Source organism: Neopelma chrysocephalum, unplaced genomic scaffold (assembly GCF_003984885.1).
Source record: "Neopelma chrysocephalum unplaced genomic scaffold, ASM398488v2 Primary Assembly neopelma1_64, whole genome shotgun sequence".
In the NCBI taxonomy this organism is placed as follows: domain Eukaryota; kingdom Metazoa; phylum Chordata; class Aves; order Passeriformes; family Pipridae; genus Neopelma; species Neopelma chrysocephalum.
Window position 1 is genome coordinate 4,283,444 of NW_020897721.1, and position 13,970 is coordinate 4,297,413.

Here is a 13,970-nt window from a genome sequence, read left to right on the forward strand (position 1 = left end):
CAACCGGGGAAACGAAGGGAAGGAGCAGTTTAATTATTCTGGTAGGACTCCCCATGGTCAAACAATTCAGCTAAGTCAGTCTGCCTGGTGAATTTATTAGTATTTTTAACTTTTTTTATTGCCATCTTCCAGTTCATGCACTGTAGCAGTGACACGAGGAAGAAAACTTGTTTTAGGTCTTCTACTGCTAAATTCCTGGGACCGTTTTGCCAGAACAAGCACCTAATCTGGTGTTGAAATGTTAGTGTAGAGCGGGGAACAAATCTCACTCTGCTCCAGCTCCACACAAGACCCAGCAGCCAGCCCCTCTTGGCTCCTTCAGCTCCGTGGAGAAGCGTCCCTTCAAGCCGCAGCGCCACAAGTGAAAAAGCCACCGAAAGAAAAGAGGTGTTGAAAACAAATCCCCCTGCCATTTTCATTCTGTGGTCATTAGCAGCGGCAGCGTTGCTGCCCGCGCAGGCCAAGGGTGCCCCTGGTGACTGTGGGCAGGGAAGGGGAACGCCGCCGCCTGGAAAGCACATGCGAGCAGCGCTGTCCCTGCCCGACACGAGGCGCAGCCCGGCCATCACTTCCAATCAGCGCGGCGGCGACAGAGCGGCCCCAAAGGCAGGGGGTGATTGTGGCGCTGTCCCGAAGGGGAGCAGCTCAAAAGAACACGCGAGTGAGACCACAGGATTGTTAATTAGTGTTGATAGATGCGATCATTTCTAATTAGCTCACTAATCCCTCTCCCCCTCCCCGCTCCTGTCGCAGGAGAATGGGAGAGGCAGGGAAGAAAAAAAAGAAAAAAGCAATTCCCTCTCGTAATTCGGGAAGATAAAAATACAGACAGCAGAGGACTGGATGCACGAAGAGGACAGAACTCAGGGAAGGAGGCTTTGGCACAAGGCTGACCCATTCTTACCTCTGACTGAACAAAGACTCCACAGTTATTATTCCAACCTTCTGCCAGGAGGTGAGGAGTTCACTAATTTTTATTAGCATTAATAATTATTATTAGGCCATCAGAGGGCTTCCACCACCTCTAAGGCCTCACTTTTAACAGATGTACATTACCCTACACACTGCTCCTGCTGCAAGTGCATGTTCTCCTTCGGATTACACAAAACCATCAGGCCAGGGAGTTTAAGTCACCACAGCAGATGAATGAGAAAGCAGCTCATGCAGGTGAGCAAGAATTGGGACCCTCTGCAAGAGCCAGGATCTCACCTATGGTCTCTGCCTTACCTTAGGAGCTGTGCTGGCAAAGGGAGTTGCTCCTCCCTTCCCTAATATGGGACTATGCAAGGTGAGAGAGTGCTTGCACTAGAGAAGGAGCCAAACTGCACTCGACAAAGCCTCTACTGAGGGAACACTGGCCCCTGCCTTCCCACAGGTGTGGAGAGAAGGAGCCAGCCCACCACTGCTGCCTTATGGGCAGAAGAGTCCGAGGATCTTTTCTCACAGTGGGCTCTCCCCAGCAAGGCTAAACCTTATTAATGCCTGAAGATCATGTTACTCTCAAGCCCAGCACAACTTCCTGTGAGAAAAGCTAATGGATTTCAGTTTTCGCCGGTACTCCCTCCCCAAGCAAAAATTCACCTTCAGGACAGGGCACTAATTACCTCAGAAGTGCTCTTACACAGCATCTAGCAGTGGACACTGCACCAACCTCTACTGCAGCATCAAAGGAGATGATTAAGTTACTAGGAATATCTCTTATGATTCCCTCCACCAGTTTGAGTGGTCCCCCGAGTCCTATGCAGACATCATTAGCAGCGCCTGCAATGGCAGGCCAATCAAATTAAGTGGAAACATTTTTGTCTCCTTTCCAGTGAAAATCATCCAGCTTTATTCCTCCCCCACCCATCAGCTACAAAAGCACACGACATGCTGGTGGTGGTTCAACAATAAACTGTGCACCGACCTCCTCCATGGAGGTCTGTTCAGAAAGACAGGCTTAGGGTCACCACCAAAATGGAAATCAGCTTCTCAGGGAAAGGAGCAAAATGAGCTTTGTAAGGACCATTTTCCAACTCACCTGAGAATGCCAATTTTGCAAATAGCCCTAAATTTGATTCAAAGATATTCAAGAACAAGAGCCAGCACCTGGACTCTGTAAATCTACCAGAGAAGTCTTAAGGAGTGGTTATACCTATTTTTGTTAGGTCGATCACCAAAAACTTGTGTGGATGATCAACTTATCCAGAGCATTTGATCTAAGGGAACAAAGGCAGCAATGGCAGAGCACAAAAAGCCATCTCAAGAATAAGAAAAAGCAAGAAAACAGATGGTCAAGAAGGAATCTGTTTCAGACCTTAGGTACAATTTGTTGCTCATCTGCCCGAGAAAGAACATTAAGGGCCAGATTCACAAAAGGGTCTCAGTGGGGCTTTCAGATTTGCATGGCCAAAGTTCCACAGAGAGGATTGTCAGCAACCTTCAACCTGACACTATTCTCTGAGGCTGGCACATACTTAACCTGCTGAATCCATGTTCTGATACACTAACCAGTAACTTTGTGCCTCTAATACTGAATGACTACTTAACCTGCTCTGCACTGCTAAACTCCATAAGCATCAATTTACAGGGTGGCTTAAAGTTTCCAGTGTGGCAACACTGGAAATAAGGCAAATGAAATAAATGCCTTCTTTATCACATGGGTTCATCAGGAATCACCACCTCATACTCCTGGGTTCACAAGGACACAATCTCTGGATAGTGAGTTTAGCACAGGTGAGAGGTGCAGGATTAACTCACTGAGGCTGACAGGGAAGTTGGGATACAAACACTCAACCAACAGCCTAAAAGACAGAACATTAATCTCCTGCTCCAGAGCTTGAAAATGCATTTGACTTACTTACAGCTCTATTTAAGTCACAGGTTTGACTTTCAGAAATAAAATTCTGGCCAGTCAGGTACACGTGAACCATTTAACTATCAGGACCTAATCATGTTGCAGCCAGGCAAGCAGCAGCTCACAGAAGACATTTCCCTCTCCACCTTCTCCTTCCCTAGCTCCTTTTGCACATTCCCAAATGACTACAACAGCATAGAACACATAAAGGTCCAAACAAGACTCAGGTAAAAACAGCCTGGGCAGCCAAGATTTGGTTCAAGGACTATGTGGGAGAAGAGCAAACACTGTGGGCCCCTTTTTATGGGAGGAGTTTCCAAAGTGCTTCTATAACTCAGCTGATAAAAGCTTGACAGGAGATACCAAGATAAACTGGTTACAACAATATTGAAAAGTACATGTAAAACATAAAACCAAATTAAATAGTTCTCTGACAGACAGGCTGCATTTGATAAGTTTCTGCAGTGTGCCAATAAGAATGTGAAACAAAAAGCCAGCTACCTTTGGACAAGTCCTACACAACTTCTGTTTATGTGAGGTAATTGGGACAAGGAAACCACTTTCATAGACTAAGCTATAAGGTTGTGTCATTGATTAGAAGCTCATTAAAACACAAGATATAGATAAATAAGCTTTTTTTTCCCCCCTAAAGCACTTCAATGTTCTCCATATCGAGATGTTCAACAACTAACAGTAATGTGGTAAAACTTACAAATACCACGGAATTATTTTAGTGCAAACAAATGAGGAGGATGAGTTCAGAGGTACAAATATAAAGCAGTGTAACCTACCCAACCATCCAGCTGAATACTGACCTAACAACACAGGACTGGACCAGGCATCATCACTGTAGGTATGTTCTGGGAATAGCAGTAATCAGTCACAAAAGGCTAAGGTCAGGAGGAACCAGTTCTGGTCTAGTTTTACCTCCTCTGGGACCCAAAGCACTTCAGCCAAATTTCTGCATCTGGCTTCCTAACACCTGCATCTCATACTGCCAGGGTGTACAAGGCATTATGTAAGTTAACCCAATGTCCTCATTTGGAACATGGCTCTAAGTTTTGCTCACTCTACCCCAAAAGGTACAGAGTAAAGAAAGAGCAAAAGGTCCAGCAAAACACCGTACAAAACTACTGGCCTTCCTTCAGATGAGCCCAGCCTCACAGAAACATCCAAGAATAGGGGCCAAGAGGAGTTCCTAGATCAGATCACAGCCTGCCCAGATTGTGCTGCAGCCCTGCTTCGGGTTAGAGCCCAAAGCACAAAGCACTGCTGAGCCAGTTCAGCAGGGCACGCTGCCATCAAGAGCTTCTGTTCGCAGCGAAGGACTCCACAACACCAAGAATTTCACAAGTCTGGCTCAGACTTTTTAAAAATATTTAAAATAAGGTAAATGCACATTGTTGGCCTGGAAAAAGGTGGAAGGTGGGAGCTTAGCCCCAGCTATCCAAAAACGATAAAGGAAGAGCTTGACATCCCTGACTCCAGAGACCTCTGTCACACAAAACAAGTCACCACAGAGCAGCACCTCTGAAGTCTCTGTGTCAGGAAAGTGTCCACCTGCCAGTGCTGGCAGCTCATTGCACTCATCTCAGAGTGCAGACATGAGCACACCTGCCAGCAGTCACCTGGAACTGATGCAAGGCAACTCACCTCTTTGTTGTACGACTTAACAGACTTGCAAGAGTTCACAGGTTTTTGGCCCTCTGGGTTGATATTTAAAAACTCCCAAGCTAGCTCTGAATTCACTTATGTGTAACTTATCACAGATCTGGGTCAGGAGCTTCTGTTTGCTTAAGATTGCACTAAACGTGGAGGACTTAAAATTCAAGCAAACCGTTTTGCTATTGGCACACACTAAAGCCTTTTGTTGTTTTGTTAAAGTATATCTTCTTCTAAACAAACTCTATTAGCACAACATCACTGGTGTTATCTTTAATTAACAGATCAGGAAACTCGAGATTAATGAGCCTCCTGATAGCCTGAACAACCAAATTCTGACTAAATGTTACATAGTGAAGGAGCTACAAGCAATACAAAACCAGATGAGAGATTGTTGTTACTGTTTAAATGGTAAGTTCTGATTCCATTGAACTTTGAGAAAAGTTTCAGCTCCCTCAGCTGTAAAAAAAGTTTTGTTTCAGCTTTCTTTTTCCAATTTAGAAGCACAGAGATGGGATACCTCTCTCTGAAATGAAGTGAGGTCTGATTTGCTTTTTTAAAATACCAAGATGCTTTCATCTAGACATACTCGTTTACTTGCTGTTAGGAGCACACACAGATACAAGTTAGTACCAGCATCGGTGGGTTTGAGAGAAAAAAAAAACACAAAGAAAACAAACCATGACGTCAGACGACGCTCAGGCTGCTGGTTTAAAAGTTTACTTCAAGATTCAGCCATGTGAGCTGTGAGAGCTCAGCAGCCGGGCCCCGGAATGAAAACACGGGATCCAGGGCCTGGTTTATTCCGGGCGGTGGAAGCCACTTCCCCGGGGAGCCCAGGTGGGAGCAGGGCTTTCCCCCGCACACCTCCCGCGCCCCGTGTGCACGGCGAGGCCGGAGGCGGCTCCTGGCCCGCGGAGGGGCTTGGGGAGGGGTCACAGAACTCGGCCCAACTCTGGGAAGTTCCCCCGGCGGGGAAGGGGCGGGGGCCGCACTCACCGTTCAGCCGGGTCTGCCGGTTCGCTCGCACCCGCAGGAAGGTCTGCAGAGGGGACACAAAAGCGGAGAAGCGTCAAGGCCCGGGTGTAAACAACTCGCCCCCCGTCCGTACACAAGGCCCGGCCCACCCCCGCCCCGCGCATCCCCGGGACAACGCACCGGCCGCGGGCCTCCGCTCCCCCTCAGCACCCACCTCTTCCCGGCCCCCGCCGCCGGGCCCCCTCCTGCCGCTCTGCATAGCCGCGGGCGCCGCGGGCGGGCGGCGGGCCCGGGATGCGGGTGGATGCGGCGCGGCCCGGCGGGCGCCGCCGCTCAGCCCCCGGCGGCCGCCGCCATGTTGGCCCCGGTCATGTGACTCGCCGCGCGCGGGTGAGAGTTCACGCGGCAGTTCCCATGGCAACCGACAGGGGGCGGCAGCGCCTGGCGAGCCCGGCCAATCAGAGCCCCGGGACGGCCGGGACCCGGGGGACTGGCCAATCAGCAACCAGGGGTTACTGGAACACAGGGAGGCCTGGCCAATCAAGAATCGGGGGTGACTGGGCCCCTGGGTACCTGGCCAATCAGGAATCAGAAGTCACTGGAGCCCAAAGGGTCATGACTAATCAGAGCCTGCGGGCAGGTGGCGGCCAGGGGCCATTGGCCAATCAGATCCTGGGAGCAACTTAGAAGCAGCTTCCCTTGTCCAATAGGGATTGAGCGCCCTTCAGGCCCAACATCACTGGCCAATCAGAGCCTTGGCCCCAACTGTAACCCAAAGGCATTGGCCAATCAGGCACCAGGGGCAACACTCGCCAACTTTCCCTGCCCAATCAGGGCCTGGGGGCCCAAGAGCTCTTGGCCAATTGGGGCTCAAGGTGTAACAAGACCCAAAGGCTCACAGCCAATGCGTGCCCACTGGCTCCTGCCCAGCCCTGCCATGGAGCCCAGGGCTGCTCCCAGCCCCTGCCCTGGCTGTGGGAGCAGAGCCCTGGGAAGCAGAGCCTTGTCCTTCCCAGCCATCCCACAGGCTCAGCGCAGCTGGACACAGACACCGGATGGGTCTGCCAGGGCCAGGCTGGGCGCCCACCTCAGGTCCAGGGCTCTGAACCCTGCCTGCCCTCCCCACTGCTGCGGAGGCACAGGCAGAGTGCTGCCGCCTCACCCCTGCTTTCCAGCCTCTCCTCACTCTTTTCCTTCCCTTTTCAGCAAACCTCAGCGGCCAAACTTGTCTTGTGGATTTTTCTCCCTCATCTGTCCCACAGCTGTGGTGGGAGATGGGCCCAGCAGATGAGCCTGTGGTTGGGACAGAGGTGAGGGCTACAAATTGGGCAGCAGAGGCTCCTACACACACAGATCCCATCTGTTCCCCCACTCTGAACACTTCCCAGACTTTGCTTCTTGGAATCAAACCTCTGTTTCGGGTCTCTGCTCTGGCACCTGACAATTTGCTGCTCCCTCTTCAGATGGAAAATAAAACCCCCCGATATGTTTCTCTGTCCCAGGAGCTGATGGGCAGCCAGCCAGGTCGAGTGCTGGCTGGTGATCTTCACCCAGCCCTGACCCACGTTCTACATCCCAGCTCTGCCTTCCCACGGAACTCACAGTCGGATTTTCATACACGCACGCACTCACAAATCCAAAGCTGCCGGTTGGTTTTACCCTGTTAATGTATTGAGCTGTCTTTCAGGAGTCACGCTCGCTGCTGAGCTGGGGCAAGGGAGATGAGCCTTCCCTGGACAAGGATTTTAGGCTTTCAGTTGTGCTACACTTGTTATTCAGCCACAAATATCCTGTGGGTTCAGCTGACCCAGGCAAGGGGGTCTCCCTCCAAGCCTGCAATGTCATCTTCGCAAGTATGATGTATTGCTTGTAATCTGCTGTTGATTTTTCCATTGGGGATTCAGGGTTTTATATAAATACTTCTAAAATGGCTTTATTTTTACTCGCAGGGCAGGAAAAGCCCTGTCTGACAGAACATACTGTATTTAGGAGGAGCAGCCACTATGGACCAAATCACAAGGTCCTGCACTGCATCGGCCACCACCACCTCGGTCCAATCAGTGTCCATGTACCAAACTCCAGCAGCCAGGCTTGGCACAGAGGAACCAAGAGGATCCCCCCTCCTGCCATCCAGGAGCCACCCCACTGCCTCCACTGCAGCTCCCTCTCCACACGGGGAGCAATGCAAGCAGCCCAAGTGCTCTGCAAGCCCGTGTTCCTGTAGCACTCCTATTTGTAAATCCCCTTCTTCCCTAAATATCCCCATGGCATATAAGCACGAAGACTAAAAAAAAATGGAGCCGCAGGAATTCTGAAAACCTAAACGCCCACAACTCACGTTCTAGCATGTTACTAATATGCTGTATAATCTCAATTAGATCACAAATAACACAGGGGACATTCATAATTCCAGCACACCTCTACATATAGGAAGCGAAATTTTGCAGCCTTTAAAGTCACCACCGTGAGAGTCTTCTGCTCTGCTTCCTGGGTATTTCTCTTGGTAAGCCAGGCAGACTGAATACTCATTCATATTGTGGCTTTATTAAGGATTACATTGAGGCTTTACACACTCCTGGCACCCACCCTGAGGTCCCTTGACACTGCCAGCACAGCATAACACAGCCAGCACAAGCACAAATGAAAATCAGGCCCCAGAGGTGTTTTCTCCCTGCAGTGCAGACTTACAACTCCCATTACACATTTGCATTAAGGGCTGCAGCCCTCCATAAAATGCGCTTACAAACTTAAAGCACATTGGAGAGTAGCTGGACTCAGCACATAGAGGGGCTTCTGCTGAGAATATCTGTCCTCCAGAATGACATAATAAAAGTGTATAGGAACAGAGGACTGCAAGGGGCCACCAATTTCACAGAGACTCATGTCTGGCAGAGCAGGAAGGGAGGGGTGTTCTCCGACAAAGGGACCCATGGCAAAAGTCTCTTCCATGCCCTTTCGAAAAGAACGTAATTTATTTATGAGCCTTAATAAACAAGGCAGGAAAGAGAGCAGGATTACCTGAATCAGGCATTTCTGTATCTTCTGTGGGGTTTTGCTTCTCTTACTTTGCACCAGGCCTTATTGTTCACAGGAGGGTAAAGTGGCTGGGATGTGACACCAAGTTATGACTGAAAGCCACACGGGGATACGTAGCAAACAATGGAGGATCTGGTCCACAATTGATAATATCACCAATAAATAGGACAGATGATGGAATAACGGGTAACAAATGTACAAATCTGCTACTAACAGGACCTATCTTCAGGAACACTTGTTGTAACTGGGTCTGCTCAGCTAAGAGCCCCAAAAGTGGTCATCAGCCTCTCTCTGCCAAATAAAGACTTGGCACATGCAAAGTGGCTGATGCAGGAAGACGTGACCACCTGCCTGACCCTGGGCACTGGGGATGGGTATGCAGAGCACACAGGAGGCAGGGTGACGGGTGTTTGTCACGCTGGTACAGCCTCAGCCCACCCAGCCTGTCCACACAGCAGGGTCTGTGCTGATGACCTCCACTAATTTATCTGCTGCCTTTCAGAGCTTACTGAAGCCAGTGGCTGAGCACAGGATTGCAGCCAAACAGTTTGGATGTGAGCCGAGTTAGAGTCAAGTGCACCAGCCTGCCCCAAAAATACAGACAGACTTACAACCAGCCAAGGTGTACTTGTGCTGCTGCCTTTCTCTTCTTTTCTTGCTCCATCTCCCTCAATTTTTATTAGTTTCATCACAAGTCAGGACCTGCTGCTCCTCTGGGCAGAGTGTTTTATAAAACAAGGTGGCATGGCTGTGGATGATCCAAAACCATTGTTCTGGATGCAAGTCATGAATCAGTTTGCTGGGCAGTGGCACACCAGTGAAATGGAGAACTTTGGCCTGCTGCAGACTGACATCATTCACTCTTTTACAAAAAAAAAAGTCACTTCTCTGAAAGTTTCTCAATGGCATGGGGTGGGTAATGATAAACATAGCCAGGGAAATTACTGAAATGATAAATATAATGTAACAGAAACCTCTATGTAGACGGTTTTGTACAGCTGTGGTTTCAAGCTGGAGCTGGGATGACTCTGCAGACAGAAACACACGTTCATAGCCCTGTGAGGGACCAAGTGCTCATGTCCCCATGCTGCAGGCAGGGAAGCTGGTGCAGTGATGCACAGCCAAGAGCAGAGCTCTCACACAGAGAGCTGTGGGCACTGGGGCGAGCTGGCTCCCTGCCTGAGATCGGCAACAGCATCCACCCGCTTACCTGGTATCTGTCCGAGTGATGGATGTCATCTGAGGAGTGGGGTGACGCTGTCGGAGAATCTCCTTCCCGCTTGATTGAGGCCGACAACAAAATTGACTGCAAGAGAAAGGAGAAATTCATGCTGTGAGCATTGCCAAGCTCTCTGTCTCTTAGCTGTCCTCAAAGCCACAGAGAGCGTCTGCCAGGCTGTGGGACTGCACTGGGGTGGAATCCTGGGCTGTGGGGCTGGCTCTGGTCTTCCCAGTGGAGTCTGCCCCACGAGGGAACCAGGCTGCTGGGTCTAGCAAAGTGCAAATGAATCAGGCAACAATGGGATGGGCATTTTTCTTGCAGGTCTGGTGACTGGGTCAGAATCAGTCCCTGCTGGAAATGATACATGAGGACACCACCAGAAATTCACGTGATGAGGTGGAGCAGTGCTTCCATGTCCTTGTCCACCCCTTTTAAGTGCCACTAAATCTCTCAATGGCTTTGTAAACTACACTAAAGCTCTCAGCACCTTTGCAGTGCAACTACCCTTTCCTTCAGTAATGATGCTATTTATTTTAATAAGTAGCACAGGAAAAAAAAAAAGGGCCTTTTAGAAGGTTAAAAAGCTCAGTGATATTTGAGACCTAAGAAATCACTGATAAACTTCAAGTCAATAGTAGGTAAGTCTAAATTCTACACACAGTGAACTCTAGCAGGAAAATTACCGTGGGAGTTTGACAGCATCTAAAGAAATGTACACTGAGCTGCAAGTGAACTTTATTATTAGAATAGTTTGAGGGAAAAAAGCAATTTAAAATTCTAATTTAAATTATAAATTAGCTAAACCAGGCTAAATATAGCCCAATACATTGTGAAAAAATGTACACTGGAAATGCAGCTCTCCAGATGTTTGTTTCTGAGAATCAGCTGGCAAGATTTGACAATAAATGACTGCTCGGAGATGTGTGTGTTTGTGAAGGGAAGTGTAGATATCATCTGAATTGGACAGGTCAAGTGTGGTGACAACATTATTAAAAAGCATAATACCTTAGAGAAAGGGAAGTATTCCAGAAACATTTGCCTCTGGGCTGAAATGAAATGTGAAAAAATGTGCATTTTTTGGAAAGATATGAGCAAGTGGAAAAATGACTCAGCATACAAATTGGTTCAGTCAGCAGGATGCAATCCCCCAGGCTTGGACAGCTCTCCGGTGAGAAAAGCACAGCAGTGCAGTTGGCACGGACATGGAGGGAAGGCAGGCTTGGGATGGAGGTGGAGGAGCGGGATTTGGGATGCTGGGTTCAACCCCACGGGTATGAGCTGTCAGCACTGCAAGAGTCATGAGGGTAAGAGTCATGTCCTGGTGTGCACTGCAGACCTCTGCCATAAAGCATGGTTCTACCAGCTGTGGAGAGGTGTGATGTCCTGAAAGGGGTCACAGAGGAATTGCCTGCTGGGGTGCTTTGTTATCTCCTCAGGCACAATCCCTTCTGCCAACTGAGGGCTGTGCTGACCACATCTTGGGGCTGGCTCACTCCTCAGCTCAGCCCAGGGATGCCAGGTGCTGGGAGGGGCCAGTGGAAGCCCACAGGGCTAGGGGTACCCAGTAAGGGCTGCCTCAAGAGACCAACCCCCGCTTCCCAGGGCACAGACAGGCAGAGCAGGGGGGCCCTCTGGCTTCATGTGCTGGCTGAACACAACAGCTGATGGATTTTGGTGAACAGCTCACTTATTTCTGGAGAAGCCCACTGTAGAATTTCTGCAGAGTGCAGCCCCCAAGCTCCTGCTGTTGTGCAGTTTCTCTATTTTCTAAATAGAGAATGAGGACCATTTTTGAAGAAGCAGGATTACACATGTCCTATCAAAGGGAGGGATGGGGCTCAAAGCCTTCAGCTGTGACTCAGAACAACAGCCCTGACTGCAGCAATGTTAATGCCCTTCCCCTCCTCTAATAAGCCAAGCACCCTGGAGCTGGGAGGGTTAAATCTGTTTTGTTTCCCAATGTATTCTGGAGAAGGGGAAAAAATACCCATCTCCCCATTCCTTGACGACAGACAGACAAACCCTCCCCGCCTCCAGCTCCCCCCTCAGCTTCTGGTAGCTCTAATTCAATATTATTATGTGAAAAATGGTTGGGCTAGCTATGGAGACAGTAAATTAAACGTTATGTATTAGTTTTTAGCGTGTGGTCCCGGGAAGAATGCCGGCCCCATTTATTCCACAAACCTCCTGAGCACCATGGCAATGACCTCTGGAAAAACGCAGGGCTAAACTAATCCCAAAGATGTCAATCTCAAGGCCTCTTCTACATACACTTGCAGTTTAGATTAATAAACTGTCTATTTTTAAATTGTGTGCAAGCACTTCAATTCTAAATACCTCGCCGGCATGTTAAACACAGCGTTAGAGATGCCAAGTCACACTTCCCCTTCACTCTTAGGAAACTTGACTTCATTTGTTTTTCTCATTTCCGTGAGCTGTGCCACACTTTGCCTCTCAGGCAGCCATGGGGGCAGGCAGGGATGCAGGCTCAGAGACTAAGGGATTAGAAAAGGCACTCGCCATCAGGGTGACTTTCAATCTTACATTAGGCCTCTCTGCCATCCCAATTTTGGCCTCTTTTATCCCAATTGTCACGTTGAGGCTGTTTTCCAATGGCTAAGTGGTGAGGATGCCTGACCACAGCACGCCAAGCTAAGGATTTGCTGTCCCCTGCACCCATTCTGCTCATTCCCAGCCGGATTCAGGCAAGCAGAAAAAAGGCAGCAATTCCCATTCCTCTCTCAACCAGATTCTGGGAAGATGGCTGTGGAGGAAAAACGTAGCTTTACATGCGCTCTCTCAGCCCTCAGGCTGCAGGGTAGACCCAAATTCTGGCATCCCACCCCAAAACCATGGCTCTGGGTGCTCTGTGTGCAGACAGGCAGTCTGCTGTACGGCTCTGTGGAGATGCTCCTAACTTGGGGACCAGCCGCTTCGGCACGGTGGGAACAAGCCTTGATGCTGAGATGTTCCTTTTCGCTTGGGGAAAGGCCACCAGCCAGCTTGTCTCTGCCTGACTGCCAGTACATCCCAGCTCCCCTTCAGGGTGTGCCTGAGTGAGGATACTGGGGTGACAGCACCCTCCTCTCTCGCTGGTCTCCCCTCCACTGTCAAACCACAGCTCCCACCATCAAAGGCAGAGCAAGGGCCTCATGCGAGCGATGGTGCAGCCTCATATTTCTCCCTCCTCTTTAAATCATCTCTCCATTGGGTAGAGGCACTCTCTGTGGAGGTTATAAACCCTGAGAGGATCAGCCTGAGCATTACACCTGGGGCAAGCTAAATAAAAAAAGGTCACCGGCGCTTTTTAAACATGGACAAAAAAGCAGTAAAATGTGTTTGGAAAAAAAAATCTGGCATTAAATCATGACTTTTTGCCTGGCTTGCCTCATTAAAAGTGGCCTTTTGGAAGGTAAAATTATCATTGTAAGTGATAAGATCTTTAAGAAAATAATTCACGGCTTCTTCACCCTTTAATATGATAGCCGCCACCGGCTAATTTTTTTCTTAATGGCAACGAGGCCATCAATCTTGTCCGAGCCCTGTACTCTCTCCTTCCCCCTGCCCCTCCTGCCATGCTGGGCAGCCATGGCCGTGCTCAGTGATTCCTTCCCACCCCTTGGAAGCACAGCTGTGCTGTGCCAGGGAGAAGAGAGACATCTGGATGTATGGCTTTACCTGCTTGTGTCCACGGTTCCCGGCAGGAAGCAGGGACCACATGAGCCTTGCTCACACGGCAAGGCTCACACCTTGGCTGCTCTCAACACGCTCCATGGACTCTGCAATTCTGGGCGACGGGCTGCAGTGTCTGCGAGTGTTTGAGCAGCTCACTGCCATTAGGAACAACACGCGGTTTAAGTGTATATATACACAGGGGCAGGTTTGGTATGAGTCGAATGTGCATCATGCAGCCGGTGTGTGCCAGCTGCTGTCATCCCAGGCCACTGATCCCCAGACCTGCTCTTCCCTGCTGGGGTGGAGGAGCCGTGGGCAGCTCCGAGGCAATGTCAGCGAGGACACACGTGCCAGCGCGACACCGGCTCCTGACCCACGGGCGCTCCAGGCGTGGGCCGGGGGCAGCACGAGGGGAGGGGACGGGTGTCAGGGTGCAGCCGCCAGCCCGAGGAAATGGATGGAAATTGCCGGCACACGCCGCCCCCAGCCCTAAGCGCTGCCTCCGGCGGGCGGCCGGGGCAGGTGTCAGCGCTGGGAGAGCCCAGCCGGTGGCTCTGACAT

General features: G+C 49.9%; 1 protein-coding gene across 7 annotated transcripts in view; it reads right to left on the reverse strand.

Moving 5' to 3' along the window:
* Nucleotides 1-13,970, reverse strand: part of RNF220 (ring finger protein 220) — a 214,004-nt gene that overhangs the window by 51,240 nt on the left and 148,794 nt on the right. For 6 of the 7 annotated variants that reach the window (XM_027683047.1, XM_027683043.1, XM_027683044.1 and 3 more), the window contains exons 4-5: nucleotides 9,723-9,818; nucleotides 5,498-5,540 (exon numbers count right to left, since the gene is read on the reverse strand). In XM_027683047.1, coding sequence (XP_027538848.1) covers nucleotides 5,498-5,540; nucleotides 9,723-9,818 — 139 coding nt within the window. Of the gene's footprint in view, nucleotides 1-5,497; nucleotides 5,541-5,690; nucleotides 5,853-9,722; nucleotides 9,819-13,970 lie in introns of those variants that run through there. The other variant, XM_027683049.1, reaches the window with a different exon arrangement.